The sequence below is a fragment of the Melopsittacus undulatus genome, chromosome 5 (assembly GCF_012275295.1).
Source record: "Melopsittacus undulatus isolate bMelUnd1 chromosome 5, bMelUnd1.mat.Z, whole genome shotgun sequence".
NCBI lineage: Eukaryota > Metazoa > Chordata > Aves > Psittaciformes > Psittaculidae > Melopsittacus > Melopsittacus undulatus.
The window spans coordinates 49,161,511-49,183,730 of NC_047531.1; the positions used below are offsets into that span (position 1 = coordinate 49,161,511).

At 43.7% G+C, this 22,220-nt stretch overlaps 1 protein-coding gene across 1 annotated transcript in view; it reads left to right on the forward strand.

The window, feature by feature from the left end:
- Positions 1-447: 447 nt before the first annotated feature.
- The window catches only part of NUAK1 (NUAK family kinase 1), a 48,622-nt gene continuing 26,849 nt past the window's right edge, over positions 448-22,220 (forward strand). The window contains exon 1 of the mRNA XM_005150425.4: positions 448-754. Within this exon, the coding sequence (XP_005150482.2) occupies positions 455-754 (300 nt within the window). The 5' untranslated portion in view covers positions 448-454. The remainder of the gene's footprint in view (positions 755-22,220) is intronic.

The window sequence follows — 22,220 nt, forward strand, 5'->3', positions numbered from 1 at the left end:
GGCCCTCAGTCTCGCCTCAGCCCGGCTCTCAGAGGCGGGGGGGCTCAGCCGCGGAGTAAGCCCGGGCTGTGGGCAGGCCGCCCTTCCGTCCCTGCCACGCCGGGGGCCAGCCCCGCTGAGGAGCCGCTTTCCAGCGGGCCGGGAGGCTGCCCGTAGAACCCGGTCCCTCAGAGCACAAAGAACGCGGCTATCGGACAGCGCCCCCGCCGCTCCGGTCCGGCGCTAGGGGCGGTCCAGCTAAGGCTGGGCGGAGTGGAGCGGAGAGTCCGCCCCATGGCTGTGCCGCTGCTGCCGCTGCCGCCGGGGAAGGGGAGGGGAGGAGAGCGCGGGGCGCCGCTGCCTCCGCGCCCCGCCCCGCCCCGCCGCGCCCCATGGTACCGGCGCAGGAGCGGGGCTGAGGCAGAAGCTTTGAGGCCGGCGGGGCGCTCACACCCCGCGGCCGCTGCCGCCGGGCATGGAGGGCGCCGAGGCGGCCGCTTGCGGCAGCAGCTGCAGCAGCCCCGTGCAGCCCCGCTGCTCCTCCTGCGGCTCCGGGCCGGCCGGCGGGGCTGAGGCAGCGCCGGCAGCAGCGGCCATGGAGGAGCCGCTCGGAGAGGCTCCGTCTCCGGAGGTAGCGGCGGCGAGGAAGCAGCAGGGGGTGAAGCGGCATCACCACAAGCACAACCTGAAGCATCGCTACGAGCTGCAGGAGACCTTGGGCAAAGGCACCTATGGCAAAGTCAAGCGGGCCATCGAGAGGTTTTCTGGCAGAGTGGTAAGGCAGACGGAGGAGCTCCTCTTTGCCTTTTTCTTATATATAAATGTGCATGCGTGTATATGTTTCTTTCCAACGCGTACTTCAGGATGGAGCGGACTGCGTGCAGTCCCTCTGGGACCAGTCCCTGTGTGTGTCTCAGTAAGGCGGCAGCCACTGGGCCACAGGAGCGTGTGAGCATCCCACCCGTGTCCACAGCCGCTTGCGTCCAGACAGTGCTTTGTTTAGAGTCCAGATCCTACAGAGAAACTTAGGGTTCTTTTTCTGGGGGGGTGGGAGGGAAGTGGTGTAGTGTTGTAGTAACTCATCAATATGTTTTAAAAGGATGTGTTATTATTGGAAGAATGGGGTGGCTTATAGTTTTTGTTCTGTTTTTACATGTGGGACCACTGTGACTAAACCAGTGGTTTAGTGGAACCTGTCACATCCCCCAGCTAACCAAAGTACCGTCAGAAGGGAAGACATTGGTTCTCCCATTAAAAGTGCCGTGATTCAGTCATATTCTTGTGACCTGAACTTTGCTGACACCTAAAAAAATTGCAGGGACTGCAACCCAGCCCTACTGGTCTTTACGATCTATTTCACCGCTCAGTGGTGCCGACTGGCTGGAGACTTCAAGCAGCCCGGAGGTTGTCCAAGCAATAACTGAGCTTCAGCATTTCCTCATTGGTACCGTGCTCCAACAGGGTGTAGAAATGCAACTGAAGAAATGTACACGTTAGGCTTATTGTCATTTTTCCTTCCCTGAAATACGTAACTGTTCATAGAGGGTGAGCGAATGAGAGGCAGGCATTGCGTTAAAGATCGCCCAGAGAAAGAGGTGGCTTTCTAAAGAGGTCTTAGTGCTGCTTCTCGTTTGAAAAAGGCTAATTGAGTTTTTACTAGACTTCATTTAAAAGCGAGGCATTTCCCTAGTGATGGTATAGGTTTTGCCTCACGTATCTTTCCCTTTCTGTTGCCTGGAAGCTCAACACGCACCCAGAGGCAGAAGCAGCTGTAAAACAGAAAATGAAATTGCAGATGCCAGTAAGGGATGTTTTACTTTGGAACAAATATCTGTGTCTACAGTGAAAATGCGTGTTTCAGCCAAGTTGTGGAGTCATATCATGTATGCTTTCAGTTTATTAGCTCATTTGGAGGCTGGCTAAAGAGAAACCAGAGATGGACATCTCTGCACATGCTCACTCCAAGTCCATGATTTTTAAAGTTTGCTGTCTTGGCTGTTTTACAATTCCAGGCTAACAAAAGCTCCAGGGCTAGGTTATATACTAACTACTATTTTGTAAGTACATTAGTTTTGAGTTGCACTACCAAATATAGTAAATAAGCAAACACGTTAAAACCCCCTTTTTTTTAAAAGACTTGGTAAATTAAAGCAAAGGTGAATTTTGTAAATATGAGATGCAGATTTGGGAAGGGCCCTCACAGGAGGAAAGGAGGTAGCATAGATGTGTATCTTCTCCAAGTTAACAGCATGCCAGGTCTTTCTGTATTTTGCTAACTGTCAAATGCTTCAGCTACACAGCTAAGAGTACTCAGATGATGCAGTCTGAAGTGAATTTGTGTGGCTAATGCCATCTTGAAATGGAGAGGGTGAAAATCAGAATACTGTAGAAATGTTACACGCTATCAGCTGGCATGTAGAAGCTAAACAAATCCTTACCGGGCTGTGAGTTTTATACTGGAGTAATACAAGCCTTGGCGTGTGGCACTTAATAATTATTAACTAGTCTGCAGGCGAGTTCTGGTGCAACATGTGTGTTTGAACTTTAACATCTGTGAGTGTATGTAAAATACCCACGTTTTGTCTGCTTAGAGAGTAAAAGCTAGTCGTCAGGAATCCAGCCAGACCAAAGTGAATGGAAAATGCTTCTTGTTTTCTGACAGTTCGCCTGTCTGGCTGTTGGCAGTGAGCACTGATCGTTTTCCGTGGGTGAGATGAGAGCACTGACAGGATGAATGATCAGAAAGGAGCAGTTTTCCTTCAGTTCCCCCTCACCACCACCTTTCTCTCCTCTTTCCGCAGTTCTTGTTAGTGGGCAGCATTTGCAGTGTTGGTGAGCAGATCGGACTGGATGCCCAGCAGGGGATGCACACAGCGAGCAAGTTATCTGGCCCCCTCTCCTGTACCACATCCAGTGCAAATCATCTCTGCAACTGGCAGCTAGGTAGCAAGAGAGAGGGTCCCATGGTCACTCTAGTCCAGTCCATTTGCTTCCTATTCTGCTACTGGTTTAGCTAATATGTTTTTTCTTTACTCGGTGGTAAGCAGGTATTTCAAGCTGCATGGTAACAGATTGCAGAGCTGGACCTTGGCAGTGGCAGTGTTCCCAGTTATAACCCTTGTCCAAGCAATTCTATTTGGCCTTTCTGCTTCTCTTGCCTGTCAGCAATCTCTTTACCAGTATGGCATTCCCTGAAGATATCTGTATGATTAGCCAGGCACAAAACTTCAGTTTTGTTGTCATCTGTATAAATGGAGAGCTCAGGAGTGAAATAGAAATTAGCAGATTTGTGTTAATGAAGTAAAACCAAGGTGAGAAGACAGTTTGATCCAAGGTACACATGTGCAACTGGAAATCAATAACAGGATTTATTTTGACTTGAATGAAAGTAGTCTTTGGCACTTATTAACAGGTTGCATGCTTATTCCAAGTGTCATAGTTTCTTTGTCTTTCCTCTTAATTCAGTGGAAAGTGATCATAAAGCTTCCTGCCATAAAGCTCCGAGGTAGATAGTATGATACATTTAGTCTGTTATTGGAAACAACTTATGTGAATTTGTGTATTAGTTACCACAGTGACTGCAGACAGTGTTGCATGCTGCATGAAGCAGTTAAAATATGGCCCGCTACATGATGAATGAGGTGCCTGATATTGCCAGTAAGATTTCCTTCATTAATACTGGCTCAGTATACACTGTGTAGCTTACAGTATTTTAAATTAAGGCACCTGTTAGTAAGTGTAAGGATGAGGAGATGATATCGCAATCCTGTGAAGTAACGCTCATGCTGACATTTCTGTGGGTGTTTTCTCCACTTGTCATCTTTATGATGAATCTCAGTTCATGTTAAACCAAAAAACTGAGCTTTTTGTGTTATGTATTCACTGTTTGTTAGCCAAGAAATCCACAGTTACACTTATGTCAGCCTTAGATAAGCTGTGTATAGACCACCTCTGGCTGATCCCATCCATGATACATGAAGCTGGTAGGTGCTGCTGGATTCTTCAAGTAAATGATTCCACTGGGTAAACTCCTTATAATGCAACTTTAAAATACAGATAGCAAGACTGAAAATGCGTATCTGCCTTTTCTTGACATTATACAGAAAGTAATGCCTGGATACAACAATGCATTAGTATTAAATTAATGTTGGTAGAGGAACATGTAGCTCTTTAAAACATGGAAGACACCAGATAAACCCTGTTAGACATCAGATAAACCTGGAGTACTCCCAGCAAAGTTTAACCCAGCAGTTCCATACCCTGGCTGTTACAGCTCCCTGTGGGTGCCCTCCTGTGAGGTGCTTTGCTGGGAGTTGTTTGCTCTCCCTGCCACTGTGGACCTGGAGCCTGCTAACATTGCTGATTTCTTACAACCTCTCATGAAGCACCCTGTGTTATCTGCACTTCGTTTTGGTTACCCTCTGTTTTTAGGAGACATTTTGCCATTTGCAAAAGCCAGGAGCTTTCCTCCCTTTCTCTCCTTAGGCTGCACTTCAGAGGAGACAGGGAATAGCTGCAGGGGCCTCCCCTCAGCCTCCACCTCCTCTCTGCCTGAGCGCCAGCACATCTTTTCTTCCTCCTCACCAGCAGGTGGAGGAAGCACTATTCTCCTCCAGCTGCTCCTCCAGAAAGTTAATTATTTGGAAATTGATGATAAGCTGCAGCCCAACATGAAAAACAACCCTGCGGTGCATATCAGTGCAGGCATGTTATGTGTGGTGGTGTGTGTTCTTTATCTCTTCTGCATGTAACAATAGGTAGAAGGATGTTGCCAAATGAAATTAGCTTCTGTTAAAATCTTGTAAAAAACCCCACCAAACTTCTGGGCAACAGAAATATTTTATTTACAATTCCAGTGAACATCTTTGCTTTAACACAGCTCTGCTTCATGATCCTTTTGGAGAGTTGTGCAGGGGTTTTGGAAACCCTGAAACAACAAGAGATTACATGAAAGGAGGACCTTTGTTTTGCCGATTGTATTTCTCCGTATCATGACAAAACCAAAACATGAATACCAACAATGGCAGCTCATGTCAGTAATTAAGGCCTTGTTGGCCATACAACCATTTGGTTTTTTGTGGTGTGGTTTTCAGGGTTTCCAAATAACAAGAGAAAACCATGCTTATGGGTCACTGAGTACAGTGAAAGCCAGGTGGGACATTTATCCCAATTCTCTTGTCTACTTTTGCTGGTATCCGTCTCTTCCCTCTTACGCACGTGAATTCCCTTATATTTAATGACATGTTATATTTCAGTTTTTCCGGACAACTTCTGCTTCAGTTAGCAGCTGGGTCACTACTTAATACTGATTTTTGTCTTGATCACTCAGTGTGCATCTTCTCCAGTATAATGTCCAAATCTGATGCAGAATTGTTTTTTTTTTTTTGAGATTCTTTATTGTTCTTATTAAGATATCTTCCTTTGTTTCAGACACCAGTGGAAGTATCTACACAACACTGCTGTGATGTAAAGTGCATGTACAGTACTTTGCACAGCAGGATCCTGATTCGTGAACGTGGCTTCCACAGCTATGATAATACACTTGAATAATAGTAACAGTGGCTTGTATCACTACCCCATCTTACACATGAGTAAGAAAAACTTGCTGATTGAAGCCAAAATCATCAGAAATATCAGCTAGGTTTGAGTGCACAATCTAATACCTGATTTTTCCAGACATGCAGAGTGTGTAACATCAGTGTCCTCAAGATGACAACTTCCTCCTGCAGAGCTTGGTTTCTCCTGCCTCCTGGGTACTCTCTTTACCGTAGGTCTTTGTCCCTCGGTGACATTCAGCTTTGGTCTCTGTTCCCAGTCCCTTTGTACTCCACTTGTGCTGCTGCCCCTTGCTTTGTTCTGCATGCCAGCGCTGTGACCCGCACAGAGAATGCTGCCTTGCTCCCTGCTTCTGAGCTGGTAGCTGCCAGCAGAACCTCTGCAGCCTGTGGTGAGGTGCTGCATACACATCTTCTGCCACAGCACACTTATGTGGGGCCAGAAGTTCCTCAGTGGAAGAGACATTCTTGCAAAACATATTGCCAAAAGCTGAATTACTTAACGTGTGTATACTGAGTTCTTTTGGGGACTCATAAAGTGATTAAATCTGGACAATGTTTTTTCATGGTGCTGAAGGCATGTTGGTGAAACTCAGGTCATCCTCTGTAAAAGTTGTGCCAAAGCATGCATGCAAATTCTAGTTACAGAATGAATAGGAGATGGAAAGATAATGTGGGCCTGAAAACAGTTTTGCTGTTTATGTGTTATTTGTACCACCCTTAATTTTTAGATGTGTTCTGAGACTTTGGTTTCAAAAGGGAAAAGAAAAAACCACTGGATCTCATCTGGTGTAATTCACAGTGAATATTGTGGGCTTATTATAAAAGGAGTTACTACCTGGTTGTAAGTACTATTTGCAAAAGACTTGTACTGTTACAGTCTTCACGTAAACACTTGTATAGTTGAAATGCCAAAGAAGACCTAAACGTAAAGGGTTGCAGACAAAAATAACTGATTTCAGCATGCAGATCATTAGGGGGAAGGCACTAGTACAAAATACTTGTTTTCTGCACTGGGAATTCTTGTTGGCAAAGCAGATTTGTTCAGGGAAGTATAGTTCAGTGGTATGAAAGTCTGAATTAATGACTAGCCAGTTAGGGGTCATCTGAATACGTTAGCTTGTCATGTCAAATCTTTTACCAAATTAAAGAACAGTGTGTTCTTTCTGAGCTTTGAGAGGACATCATGTCTTCAGTGATGCTGGGCTTTCTTACAGGTGAAGAATGAAAAGATTCCAAGAGACTGCTTCTTTCTCCCCTTTTCCCTTCATTGAAGAATTTTGGGCAGATCAGTTAACTTCCCTGTGCCTCAATATATCCCTTTCTGAAGAGATACTACTTAGTATAGGGAAGTTAGACTAATTAATGGGACACATTTTGGCCTGCTGTGTACCAAGTGTGATCCATCTAAATGGGAAATGAACAGCAGAATTTGAGCCAATGTTTATAATGCAGCCTTCAGCTAAAAACACTATAAAATGCCTAAGCATTATTACAAATGGTTTCATAGACCATATGCTGGAGAACACAATAGAATGGAAATTGCTTGTACAAAGTCTTTCATTAGATATGGCTAAAATATACTGCATTTTTTGGTGGCATGTGTTCTAAAAATTAGTATTATTTTTTAAGAACCACAATGTGGATTTGCCATGTGGAGACAATTATTGTATATATTGTAGTTTGGGGTCATACATGTTGAATAAAACCGTGTGGAATGTGCAGTTCTTGTGAGCAATTGTTTATTCTTTACAGAACTGTAATCATAGTTAGTCTGTGTTTTGTCTGGTAAATAAATAACTAGAAAGTCTTTGGAGTGAGGAATTGTGAGGAAGAATGTGGTGGCCATGACTGTGCCAAGGAAGAATGCTGAATGTGAAACCAGTTCCAGGTATATAAGCCTTGAATACCTGCAGGTCAATGTGTGTACAGCCATGGTAATCCAAATGCAGAACATATGGGACATGTTTCCAAGCCTTGTGTTCCAGGGATTCAGAAATTGGCTGACCTTTGCTTTGATGTGGGCATCTACCTGTCTTGAGTCTCTTCCTCCTGTACCATGCTTATGTACCTTATAGCTGTGTGAAGCAGGATGCTGATGCCAAAGCATCTTCTCTTACTGTACCATGTTCCTTTCAGCAGGACACTGTTGTAGAAGATGACCGTGAGGAGGGATGAAGGCTGCTGCCAGTTCCTGCCTCTGGCATACAGTTTTGATGGTTTACATGCTAGTGATGGGCATGTTGATGTGGGAACCTGACCCACAAAGGTTATTGAACTTGTCTCTTCTTGCTTCCTATGTAAGTCAGGATTTGTCCCTCATTGCTCAGGCATGCACCGGCCACTTTATAGAAAAACTCTTGTCATTAGTCTGACGGGTTGATGTACTTGGGATAGTTGGCATGTCAGAGGAAATGTCTCAGATGAAAAGGTCTCTGACTGAATATGCAAATGATATTTGTCAGTGTTTTCCCCTCAAATGTCTTCCAGCAGATGTGGGTACCATGTGTGTCCACTTAATAAACTAAACTCAAAATAATTCCCACTTTGCTAGATAGCTGAGGGGGGTGGGGAGCAAACTACAAAGCAAGGTAAAAACTGCATATGTGTGTTGTTATGTTTGATGACCAATTCATTAAAGCCATAAGTGTATCCAGGCTTTCAATAGTGTTCTCCTGCTGTTGCTTCCTGTACTCCCTGGCTACAAAATCAGTCTCTATGGCTCTCATTTGTCTTACCCACATGAAAGACTTTGAGCATCTGCAAGTTATGATTTGAGAAGTATCTGCTTTTAAGCAGCATATATGTATCACCTTGTCTTTGCAGGCAACAGAGTATGTTGTATAAATTAGGGGATCTTAGACCTTTGAACACTGCAGGGCTGGGTGCGATAACTTAATGTCTGGCTATACCCATCAAACATCCTGGACCCACACCAAAAGTGACAGATGTTCAATAGATGTGGAAAACACTCCTGTAACCTTTGCTGTGTGTTGCAAAGGGAGAAAGAGGCAGGGGGCAAGGTTATAGCCATCCCTTGCTCTTGTGCCATTTTAGTACATTCATTTGAGTTCAGTATTTTTTATCTTTTGAACTAAAGACCATGGACCAACCCTCAATTCAGTCTGTTAAACTGCTGCATGGAGTAAATGCTTAGTGCTCCCTAACACTCCAGAGATGGGTGGGCTTTGCTTCTAGCTCTGGTGGTTTAAGAGGCATCAGTCCTTAAAGCAGCCACTGGCCCATGGTGGAAGGCAAGGCCTGGGACCTGCTCAAGTGTAACTTTTCAGGCTCTGCTCTCACCAATGGAGGAAAATAAAATACTTTAATACATTAAAAAAAAACCAAAACAGCCCAGCCACACGGGAGCTATGGGAAAAGGGGCGGGCATGGCTGGCATGTTTGAAACTGCCCTGGCCAGTTGTAGGTGAATGTAGAATCGCCGAATAAATTCAGGTCTTGTGGCTTGTAAGTGTTAAGAAGACAGTTGAGGTTGCTTAGGTTAATGTGTGACTAATGTAACTTAATTTCTGGTTGCCTGCTTGACCTTGCCTTCTCCTTGTGTCAGCATTCCTCAGCTCACCTCAGCCACACCTCTAGCATAGCACCTAAAGCCTTTTGTGGTTGGGTTCCATGGTGTACGAGCCTGGTGGAGGGGAGGGTCTCCTGCACCTTGTATGAGGCTGTCAGCCTCTGCAACAAAGCATTGCTTGATCAGCCATTGTGTCCCTGTTGCCTTGCCTTCCCGGGAAATGTGGAGCTGTGGTAATCCCAGAGCCCCTTGGCTACCCTGGCCCGGTGGCTGGCATGTGGGATGATTTAAGCAGAGAGGCTAGAGAAGCCATGTGTCTTTGTTCTGAGGTCTGGCAGCCTGGGGGACTTGCAATTATCCAAAGGTCTTACTGTGCTGAGGAGCTGAGTCAGTGTATTTGGGCCTGAGCACCACTGCCTTGGAGTAAAGACACCACTTTAGGGATATTAGGATAAAAAAAAAAGGAAAGAAAAAGAGGAAATGAATTGTTCCTGTGGAAAGATACCATGCCAAGTTTGGAGACTAAATTTAGCCATTGATGGGTAAATCCGAACGATTCGGGTCCTGTTGCTGATGGAGCACTCAAAGTCTCCATATCATGTTTCCCATGCACCAAAAGGCATTTCATCTCTGCTATTATTTCTAATCTCCATGAAACGCCTGATGGTGAATGATATTTCCCTTTATTTAAGCCACAGGTATTATTTTAAAATTGAGTGTGAATGTTTTTTGATCACTAAGGTTAGTGATGAGGGCTGGATAAAAATACCTGTTTGAGCCATGTGGTAACTAGACAAACGTTCCTTTGTTCACTGGTGTTTTGTTACATTTTTTGCCATTTTTTATCATTGTCATTTTTGTCATTGATGCAAAAAGATGAAATCTTTTACGCACAAGTCTGACGGGAAGATGGCAAAGCTTTTATTAAAAAAAACAACAGCTTTTGAGGCATGTGTTTGGAGCTGTCGTTTATTTGTGTATTTTTGCCATAGCACACTGCTCAAATCAGATCTCAAAGATTCCTCAGTGGAGTTTGGCTCAGGGAGGAGGAGAGAAGGCCAGGCAGTCCCTCAGGTGGCTAGGGATGCCGGGAGGTGCCTGGCACAGTGGTTTCGGCAGGGTCATGCTGTGGATTGAGTTGGCATGGGGGTTGAAAGAAAGCCTTTGAGAGAAGAGGAAAGAGCGCATCCTTCCTGGATGGTGCGTGCTCTAAAGCTACGTGGCCTGGAGCATGATGTAACTCTGCTCCAGTGCAAGACAAAAATGTCTGTAAGATACTTGCTGGAGGAAATACAGGCTTGGCTGGCCTGTGCAGGAGTATAACTGAGAGGCATCCACACACTGCTCTCCTGGGAAGACACATTTTTAACCAGGACTATACATGAGGCATAGCATCCTTCAGGCCCCTTGTGATAGTTCAGATTGTCCACTTTATTCTCTCCAGGGCACCCAGACAAGGTGAAATAATGAAATGGTGATCTCTGTGTTTAAGCTCCGTCTGCTGTAGGAGCTAGGTGTGCTTCAGATGCCCAGGGAGTGAGTGGTTTTCCTGAGGTTCATCTGGAAAGTCTGTAGCTGTGGGGAGAAAGAGACAGGGTCAACCACAGCTCCAGCACTGCGCTGAGGCAAGTTGTTCCTTGTATAGGTGTAACCATCTCAGGAAGATTGCTTGTGAGGTGAGTGTCCTGTTTCATGGCTGTAGTCACACTTTGAAGGGGTGGTACTGACTTTCCATAGTTGGCCAACTGTTGTTGCTTGGAGCATGGTCACTACTGTGTGCCACTGCTGATTACTGCTTGGTCACTGTTGTGTCTTCACAGTCTGGGAGGAATAAGGACCTTCAGCTAGACTGTGCAGTGCATTTCCACCCAGGCCAGGGGCTAGCTATCTTTTTCAGCAACGGGTTTTATTTCAGTGTACAGGTTGAGAGTTTTCTACCTGCCTCTGTGTTTCGATAAAACAAATGTATTCTCCCATCCTGTCTTGGCATTTCATGATGAAAACATGGTCTAATGGGACCTGTGAAATGCCTCGTTGTGGGTTGTGCATTGCTCGCGAGGAATTCAGTGGGGGGAAGGATTTCATGCTGTACTTCAACCTCCTTCTAGCCTTTCTTGGATGAAAGGAAAACTCTGCAGCCGTGAATGTAACTGGTTGTCATTATTGGATGTCATTACTCACTCACTCTGAGCATAAAACAACAAAAAAAATCGCATCCCCTGTGATGTCCGTGGGTAAAACGCTGCTCTCAGTTACATTAACACTGTTGTAAAACAAAGAGTAGAGATCGGCCCTTTGTTTCAGTTGAAATATTTGTTTAACACAGGCAAGGACTAAACAATACACTTGAAAGCGATTTGTGTTATTGTCTGTAGAGCAGAGCTTGTATTTTATGAACTGGCTGATCATAAAGACAGCATAAATCATGTAAAGCATTCTCATTTACTTTTTCTTTCTTTTTTTCCTTTTTGCAGATGGGGCTTGTAGAGTAGGGTTGCAGTCAAATGTCTGCTCCAGGATATTTTAGTTGAACTGTGTGAGTGCATTAAACAAATGTAATGGCTTTTTGGAAAGAAGCGCTGCGTGTTTCAAACCAAATGTTTTACATAGAGAACATCTGGGTAGTTCTGGGTGTTTGTATGTAGAGCACATCAGACAGCAGCCGTAGTGAGCTCAGCTGGGAGGTTGCCTGGGATGGAGTTGTAGGATATGACAGTTCGGTTGTTATGGGGAATAATTCCTATGAAGTATTGCCATAAACTGAATGTTTGGCACAAACAGCTATGTCTTTGTTTTACTGTACACCCAAGTTATTCTTCTTATCTGCCCAGCAAAACTCTAAACAGTGTTTAAACAGCCCAGTAAATGTTGGCACCTCTGAGCTGTGGCATGCTTATTAAAGCAAACTTGAGGAAGCCGTTACTGTTAAGGGGAAACAAAGCTTGCTCTATTTTCAACGAAGCACTATTGATTCCTGCCACGGGCAGTGCAGTATGTGCAAATGGGTTGTGGGGTTGGGATGGGAATGATCGATGTTCCCGTGGTGTTGCATGGTGTTGCTTTGAGGAGTGAAAATGCAGAGCTGGTGAAATGCATATAATTAGCCTGACATTAGTTTATTAGGGCTACTGGAAGAACTTTAACCTGGTTATATTAATAAGCCTGCTTTTACTTCACAGCATCGGACGGAATATATTTCCAGGAAATGTAGGAAATGTTGAAAAATGTCTTATTTGGGAGTCGGTTCTTAAATTATTTCTGCAGTTTAGCTGAGGAATGCATGGTTCAAATGAGATTAAAGTTGTGATTTCCAGAGTAGCAATGCAGCTTCCCCTTTCAGGATTGTTTAAGTAAAAAGTTAAACAAAGTGGGTTAGGCAGTCTTTTGCTCCAGTCCCTTGTGGACAGCAATTCACATTGTGCAGCACTGGTTTAATAGTCCTGCTCAGTCTGACATGATTTGTGGTATTTGCTGAGATGAATTTCTGGATTGAGCCGTGTGAGAGGGAATTGCTCCTCACTCTAAGGAAGGGGGCATGTCCAAGTCTGTGCGAAGGTCACTGGCAGGGTGAAGTGGGAAGCCTGTGCTGCTGCCGTTGCACTACCTAATAGCTTAGCTTTTGGCAAGGGAATCCCAGAAATCTGAGTGCTAACTCTCCCTTGTTCAGCTGACTCCAGCCAAAACATGTGCCAAAAAAGGTGTTTGTGCGTGTTGAAGAAGGGGGCAACAGTTCTGGAGATCACAGGGTCTGGGCAAGTTCTTAGCCAAAAGTTTTCCATCTAGAAAAAAGATTGCTTTGCTGTTTCTCCCCTCCAAAGTTAACCCTCCCTGTAAACTGCTTAGAACAACTGCCTGCAGTTGTGAGCTCCCCGTCTAGCAGGGAAAGCTTGAATTATGTATTTAAGGCTGCAAAATTGCTTGATTGCCAGCCACTTAATTGTAGGAAAGCATAATTCATTCCTCACCCTCTCATGTCTACTCCAAGCCCAGCTGGCTGCAGGGAGCAAGAATGTTCCTGTTCCTGTGTTACTCTCTCCATTGAGATATTAGGGTGGCCCTGGCAATTTCCTTTCAATAAATAGAAGAGAGCAACAGGAGGTTCCCCTACCTTCAGGGGTATAAATATTTCTCGGATATCAGAGATGGATGGGGAAGAAACTCTTTTCCTCCCTCTGTAGCAATTCCACCATGATCTGTCGTAAATTCTAGGACGGTCACTTCCAAAAAGGAACCATTAAATAGGTAATGTCCAGGCAGAACAATGTAATACTGAAGCAGTGCTTTTACAAAAACAAGTTTAATATTGCAAAGTGATCTGCAAGCCCTGGAGTGAAATAACCTGGGTGAGGCTTTGATACACGATTGCCAATCATCTTGTTTGCCAAGTATTTTTCCAGATAGGATGTGGGTTTATGGTTCACTAGATTTCTACCAGAAAGCAGTATTTATATTTTGATCCACCTTAAATCACTTTAGAAAAATATGCTAGATATAGGTGCTTCTGATAGGTCTGTGTCATTAACTGTTTCAACTGTGCTGTTCAAACACATCTGTGTAACTTCTGGGATACAGTCTCTGTGGCCCACCATCCTTGTGCAATGAATCCCCGCTCATCTATGTTAATCCAAAAGCCTAATCTATATAAACTCAAGTTTAAAATCTCTCCACATTTCAAAATTCCACTGGGTTAATTAAGAATTTGAGGTGCTTAAGCAGGATAATGTTGAGTTTTAATGAGCATTGTGGTGCCTGAAGGTATGGATGTTTCTTCAAAAGGAAGAAGACTCTTCCCAAGTTTTCCTTGTATTATTGTAATTCTCATGGTGAAGTAGCACTTCCTTTTTTCTTTGAAGGACTACAGGACCAAGAGAGCAAAATTAGAAGATCCACACAGTACCAGCTGACCTCACATTTCTGGCATTGTGTAAAGGTGTGCAAAGGTCTCAGTGGTTCTGAGGCTTCTCTGAACTCACAGAAACTTCAGTGAAAGAGAGAGAGAGTAAGCAGTCATGTTTACTTACCCACATCTCCTTCAAGCAGGATGTACCAGTGAATGAAAATGCACTTTCAGGTGGCTTCTTGGAGAAAAACTAGTTTTAAGGAAGAGTTCAAACAATGTCTAACCCCCTTCCTTGTTTAATGGGAATTACAGCCTTGCACTGATTTAGCACCTTTCACTTAAATGTGCAAAATCACTTTAGGCACTCTGGTAACTGCTGAAGTTACCGTTATTTAGCAGTTATTTAGCAGCACATTGCAATAGTTTGCAGTTGCTTAGAGGGTGTGAATAACCCCATTTCCAATTGAAATTACTGGAAGGAATTACAGGAGACTGTAATTTTCAAACTGGAACTAGATCCAGGCACCAGGGCTTTATACCGCTCTTCTTAAGAAAGTCATAAAGGGTTTGTTCTAATCAAGTAGCCAGGACTTTGGTTTTGCATTTCATCCCCAAATCAGTGCCTTGAACAATGTGCACTTCTACTCTGGAGGATTACTTCACTGTGGTTCACTGCTTAATCACAATGAAAAAACCAACTCTGAATTAAAGTTCCTCTCTGCTGCCCCAGGTTAGCATTTTGTACTGCATCAGCAGCCGTGGTAGCTGTGAGATCAAGCCTCAAAATTAATGTGAAATCTATCTTCCAGGTTTTGGAGGGGGAATCTGTAATACCCATGTAACACTGAGAACCATAAACTTGGGACTTGTGAATACTTTCACTCCTCTTGGACTTGACTGGCCAGTAATTTAATTAGTGCTAAACAGTCTGTGCATAGACTTGCAGAAGTTAGAAGATGGACTGACACAGGATTTGCTTCCAGTGACTTTTCCTCTTTTGCACATGTGTTGGATGGAGCTGTGCTGTGTTTGGAAGCTGACCGATAACGAGTGCACAGTTCTAACCTTATTTAAACTATGATATAAACAGACATGTTAGAAATGGATGCTACCAGGATTTTTCCTACTTAAAAGTGAAATCAGCTTTTTTCTTTTCCCCCTGCCTTTTTTCCCTCCTCCTGTTCTTTTTTTTTTTTTTTCCTTTTTGGTTCCAACAAAATTGTAACCTGGAAGAGAAGCAGTTAGACTTTGTGAAATCCCAATTCAGTGTAGCATTTGGCTTTAGTAAATGTGGAAGCCAAAAATAAACATCTGCTTGGCAACTTCACCAGAAGTTAACTGTAAATGCAGTTTTCATCTTTTCAGTGGATGTGGCATTTAGTGCTGGTTAACATCTATTAAGAAGAAGGATCCATAGTTGAGGTTGTAAAGCACTTTTTTTTCCCTTTTAATTACACTTGTGACCCTCCATTGCCTTGGGGAAATCCTCTACCCCACTTTCTTTCCAGATATAATTTCTTATGTGCCAAAACATGAACTTCCCTTGAAAGCTTCAGCATAGTTGGATGGGATATTTGTGAGTTATTAGACTTTGGAAGAGAGATGGTCTTCCATCCATCTGTGCATGATGGCCCCAAAACTTCAGCTTGGCCATTTTTTATCTTTTCTTTAGGCCTTCAGAATTAGATCATGAGCAGCTCTTTTTTTTTGCAGGCTGTGTTATAAACATTTTAAAGTGTTAGGTATTGTGTCTTTGGGTATTCAGAAGGCTATGGAGTTACATTTAGAAGTGAATTAGGAAAAATGTAAGCGGTTCCACTCTTTTCTCCAGACAGGGGAAGTTTGCACATGACAGGGACTCTCCCAGGATGCCAGCCTTGGGGTCCACTCCTTGCAGGCCGTGACTGCAGACATCCTCAATGACCTTGTCTTGTCGAGTCTCTGCTTTTTAGCAAATCTTTTGCAATCTCTGCTGCTACCAGGACAAACTTGTTTCACCGCGTGTCAGCGAGGATTGAGGTGGAAGCAGATTTGCAGTAGTGGGCTATTGGGACAGTGGGGATGGGAGAGAAGGGGCAACTTGAGGCAGCACTATGGGAAACACTGCGTTATTGCTGCAATTGGTGATTTCTTGTAGGATCTTTCTAAAACTGAACGTTCCTACAATGTAGGACTTCAGTATGAAATCCTTTTATTTTGGGAAAGGAGAAGGTTTTTTTGAGGTTTCTGACATGTATCAGTGTACTCTCTCCATTTCTGAATTCTCTAGCCCTTCCTTCTCCCTGTGTTCAAGATTCACTGCCCCATTATAAAAAATCAATAATCAGGTTGCTAGCATGTGTTTTTAAATGCTATTGGAATAAACCAGATGAATGACTTCTTTTATTCCTAGTGGTAAATCAGCCCTGGGATGATTAATATAGAGCTGTAAGATCTGTCTGGTAGTAAGGGTGACTCAAGGCCAGGATTCTCAGCACTAAATGAAGAAAGATCTGCCAGAGATGCATGGTGCAAATATGCCAGGCTTTATAGACATAGCTGAGGATAGGGGTACCAAACAATGAAGGGATGTAAATTTTCCAGTAAGGCAGTAGTTACTCAGGGAATGTGCTCACAAATCCTGTTAACAGGCACCGTATGCGGGGGTGAGGAAAGAAGTGGAGGAAGGGTGTTGTACGTGTTCCTTCTGGCACCCACTTTGTATATGTACAACATAAATGTGTTCATCTGGTGCCTTCTACTGTTTATTAAAACTTGGTTCCACAGACATTTTCCTTTGTGAATAAAGGGGGAACTAGAAAGAATATATAACCCCTTTGCCAAGTGTTTGTGATTTGTTAATTCCTTTTCATTTGATGAATCATTGTTTTTGAGATGATAATAGGAGCTATGTCCAGCAGAATAAGAAGAGGAAAATTAAACCCAAGTTAGCTGTACTTTGGTTCTCCAAGAGGGACTGGCACTGACTTAGAATTTTAATGCCTTGGTGCAGGAGTGAGTTTCTATACAGGTAGTGAGTGTCAGTAAATCAGCTTTGGTTTTAGAAATATGATCTTTTTTATATGATACATTGGGGAGAGGGGAATGAAGCAGAGAGGTGCAGGTGTTTGCTATATGTTTTTACCATACAGAGTGAGGCAGCTGTAAAATGTACCCTTGCCTCTTAAAAGCAAATGAACTTGAAAGGTGCATCGTGGCACATGTGTCCTTGCCCTTTATGTGTGCAGCTGCTAGTTCTCAACAACAGTAACAGCGTTTTTTCCTTGGTAACATCCATGACATGAACAAACATGCAATGGAACAAGAGTAATGGGCAGAAGCCCCGAGATTTAAATCAGCAGGGTCTCGCTGGGTGCAGATGGCACCAGTTACCACTCTGAGCAACACCCCTGATTGCTGCATAGTTTGCCAACATATCAAACAATAGAGTTGGGCCATTGATAAATAAGTAATAAGGATTTTTTGGCATGCTTGTCTCCCAGGCAGTATCACCATGGACATGATCTGGCTTTTCAGATCTGAAAAGTAACACCTTCCAAAACAGTGGCATTCTGTCGACCTTACTCCTTCTCTGAAACAGAGAGCTCTTGGAGATGTGTTAGCAACATGCACAAGGCCAGGCGCTAATTTAGCTTAAACTCACAATGGCCTTTTATTCAACTTTTCAGTGAGTGCATGAAGTGTTTTCTATGACTGTGCAAAGCTTGTTCTTAGAATTGCATGTCCTGTGTGATTCTCTCTATTACTGCATTTGGCCTGGGATTTGAGTCTCAAAGATAGCTTTTTTCCCCAGCAAATGTGGAAGGTGCTTACAAGAAGAAGGGGGAATACCTTTGAAGAACCACTTGGATGCTTGGTTTCCCTGTAGGGGTATCCTTCCATGTCTCCTTCTTCCCACCGGGAAGGTCCAGAGACTGGATAGACAGTTATTCAGCCCATCCCCTGCTTTCCTTTCTCTCCTTTATGCAGCCTCTGGAAGTGCCATTTCAATGCAACTGCATTATCAGTATCCTCCTCCTTATCATTTGATTGCAGCAACCTCAGGTACCACCCAATTTCATAGCTTTGTTTCTCTTCCTCTTGTGTTGGTGATGTCTGGGCCAAGAGCCATAGGCAGAGACTCCCCTGGAAAAAACATAATACAGTGCCAGACGTTATTCTTTCTTGCTCAGCTCTGTAGAGCTGGAGAAAGAACAATGTGCCTTTTCTCTCCCCACCCCCAAACATCCTCTGCTCTCCTTTTCTCTTCTCCCCTAGAATAGGTTGATCCACCTATTCTTTACCTCCCCGCCCATGTTGGCAGTTGGCATGTTGCACTTCCCACCTTAGTCTCAAAGGAAGCAGAGCTGTGAAACCGGCTGGGCTCACCCACTTCCCATTGCTGGGTGGGGATGACTTAATTTCACAGCTTTCGGAAAGGAGAGGTTTATGTGTATTTAACCCTCCCCTCCCTCTTCACCCCAAGAAAATAGTTTGTAATAATTTTCTTTAAGCTGCATTCCTGAAACATCTCTCAGTAGCAGCAAGCTGGTTTCCCTTTCTTGGAGATTGCACTCTCTGCCCTGATACCACTTTCCTGATGCTCCACTATAGTACTGCAAGAGCCCGCTGGAATTTGCTCCAAGCACTGGTGGTTTGCACAAGAGCTGGAACCAGCTTGAAAGTCACAGCCCACATGGTGGAAAGAAGCAGTTTGCTCATATCTCACCGCAGTCCTAAAAATAGCCCTGATAGATAATAAAGAGTGGAATATTGTTTTCAGTGGGACTGAATGTACCGCATGCAGAAATAGCTGGGGAGGGTTTGTGGCATTGAGGTGGTCAGCCTCAATTACAGCACTGACTGACTTAAAAATCTGTGACTTTCTGCACTGTGGCTAATCTTGCCGCATCTCAGCTGGAAATGAGGCAAATGTAGGTTCGTTAAATGGAAACAAACACATGAACCAACTTCCTTGGTTGAAATCAAGAGAAACAGCTTTATGCTTTGATGAAAATACAGCCTTGTTGCTCATCCCATGAATGATAATGCAAGCAGTGACTCAGCAGACACAGGGATTTGATATGGAAATGGGCACCTACCGCCTGTCATGCCCTTTGCCAGTTGTTTAGACTTTGAGGTATTTTTCTCTACATGATGGTTTTGATCTGCCTCTGTAAAAAGAAAATTCCACCCATTTTGCTCTGCCCAGCAGCCAAGAAGCTCATTGAAGGAAGAGAGACATTTCTCTCACAGATAGGACTGGATGTACAGAATCCTCTGCAACAGTCATCCTTTTGAAGTATAGTTCAGTCCAAATTATTCATACCAAACAAAAGCAAAGAAGAATGAAGTGTGTTGGAAAACACTTAGTAATCTCTCTACACCAGTACAGAGGGTGAGTATAAATCCTCTTTCCAGCAAAAGGGAGGCAGGTAATTTATTGCAGCCTTGAAGAGAGCAGCTTATTTCTCCATTCTTCCTGCCCAGCAAACTCTGCAAGCTGACTCATAGAGGGATGGGAAGCCAAAAGCTGTTCTCCCTCTTTCCTGTCTGCTTCTGGAAGGTAGAGCAGCAGTGTTGCTGGGCTATGCTTGTGCAGAACATTTGGAAATGCCTGGCAATATTGGAGGTTCACACCCACCCTGCTTTCTCTCCCCTGTGCTATGTTTTGAAGAGGCCATCCTCTCTCCCTGCTTCTTGAGCAGAGGATGGTACTAGAACCGGCAGTGCAGGTGGACGTGGTTTCAGTCCATCTCTTGTGCTCCTTTCTCCCCCTTTAACCCCATGTTGTAGGACTGTGTTGCCATCAGAGCTGCAGAATACATACCGAGGATTTTACTGGTGCATACAGCCAGTATTGATCCCCAGAGAGACCTCTGCATGGCCCAAGTTTTGAGCTGTGACCTTGGTGCTTATGCGTATAACTTCACATGTGCGAGCTATCCCACAAAAGTCAACAGCCTGCTCGCATGTCTGAAGCTAGGCATGTGCTAAAGTGTTTTTCCAGATTGGATACTGTGTCTACAGGGGTTTTGGGTGAAGTTGAACCTGTTTTGTTGGGGTGAAAGGGTTTAGATTTCATTATTAAGAATCTGATATGTTACTCTGTCTGAGTGCAAGGTCTTGGGAGTTATCTGAAATTCTCATTAAGACAAGAAGCTAGGAAAAATACAAATTCCTCCACTAGTAAAGCTAATAAAAATAGTATAATTAAATTATCTAAGTCTTAAACCCAGTAAAATATATTGAGAAAGTGTGGTAGAATTATAAGTACAGTGTTGTGAGAGTACCAAAGGGACTAACAGCACTTTCTCTGCAGATCCTGAGCTGGGATATTTGGAGTAGTTAATGTAGCTGATATAAAAAAGCATGTTGCGTCTGCCCTACTCTTGATTCATAGGCTGTGACCCTTAATAAATTTAAATGTTGTACACAGTGGAGCTGTTGCTTTCAGAGAAGGCAAGGAAGAAAGAAAAAGACCTGAAGAATGAACAAACAAGTTCTTTCATAAGGTATTTCTCGATTGAGATTATTTCTCATTAGGCTTAAGTTGCTCAGGTTCATCATGTACCATATCTGGCAGCAGTCCTGCAAGTGGGGTTTTAAAAAATGGAGCCAGAAATTCCATTATTGATACTTGAGAATACCTGGAAGAGAGACTTGGTTTACAAACGGATACCATAACATACAGCTAAGGATCTGACATTGCTCAGAGAGATGAAAGCAGTGTAATATATAATGAATAACTAAATTATGCTCATGACTAGTAATGTTTCCATGAAATACTTCAAAAACCCCCTACCAAACTGGACTGCTTTCTTGTATTGTTTTTTTCATATCAGTAGACTTAAGCCCAAGTAAGTTAAGGTCTGAGCAGATGGAAGCAGGTGAAAGAGACTTGGCTGGCAGAAATCCCATTCTTAGAGGGGAAGAGCTGGAATCAGCTGGAGAGCAGTCCTGCTGCTCCACTAATCCTGCTTTGGGATGCCACCTCTGACAGTGACAGTGCACTGGTAGCGATCACTTGCTATTTAGCCTTTCAGACCAGGTCACCAGCAAGGCTGTGCACTCTTGATGAGCTTTGATACGTGGATCCTGTCTACTTAGGGATTGTGCAGACCACCAAGCAGACAGCATGGTGCGAAAAGTATTTATTGAGATGCTCCCTGAAGCTCTTTCTGAGGGGGAAAAATAGCAATTGAACATAGGGAAAGGTATCAGAAATCAGCCTTTAATAATCAAATAGTTTGTTGAGCCAGGCAGTCCTGTAGTGTCTTACACAATCTGGGAGGGAGAGGCAGGCAGCAGTTTCTGGGATGCTACTGTCCTTGTTTCTTTTAGCAGTTATGTCAGCTTTCAATTCTATTTCCTCATCTCCTGAAAGCCTCACAGGGTTTAATTAATAAATGGCTACACTCTGCTTTGAGCATGCTCTGAAGCCTTGCTCCTACAGAGTGCTTGTACTGGTAACATGCTGTACCCTGGCTGAGGGGCACTGCCTCCTCCATAGCACTCTTGCTATTTATCAGGATTGCAGGGGGTGGTCTGAGTGTGGGTAGACAGATGCCTCAGAGGAACCAGCTGCCCTGACTCCACTGACACCACTGGAGATAGGTCACACATGCCAATTGTCTTTTCCTTGTTTCTAAGTGCTGGTCACTGTGATCTGAAGTAGCTGAGGGAGGGAAGGGAAAGTCTTGAATGTTAAACCTGAGATCTTGCAGCCTAGATGTCACTGATGATCCCAAGTACTTTGGGCTGCTGGATTCTACCTCTGCAACTGGGAAGTGATGTTTTCAAGAGAGTTTACGTACCATCTTCAAAAGCTGCTGAAAATTTTGGCAATGGCCTTTATAAAGTAAGGCTCCTACATTCCTTAAGCACTTTTTAGTGTGGGCTGTGAGACTGTAAATTCTCTGGTCCTGTTGAAAAATATGTTCCCAGGCAACACATCTGTTTGCATTTGAATGTTAATCCAAACAAATATTTACAGACTACTATTCAAGCACATTTGCATTTTTGTATCTAAAGATGTATGTTTTCATATATGCAATTATTCCATAGAGGCCATTTGCAGTAATTAAGTGTAGATGTACTGTAGTAAGTGTAGATGTAAGAGTCCTGTCTGTAAAGCACAGAGTCAAGTTAGTAGGAGATTGGCATGCCCTCTGGGATGCTGTTATTACTTTACCAGCCATGAATGGTGAAGAATTTGCTCCCTGTTGTATATTTGACAATGAAACCCTTCTTAAAGATTTCCTCAGAGCCAAGTACAAGACTGTCTTTTAATAGATAATGTGTTTTTACCCATGTCTCTATTTATTTTTTGCAG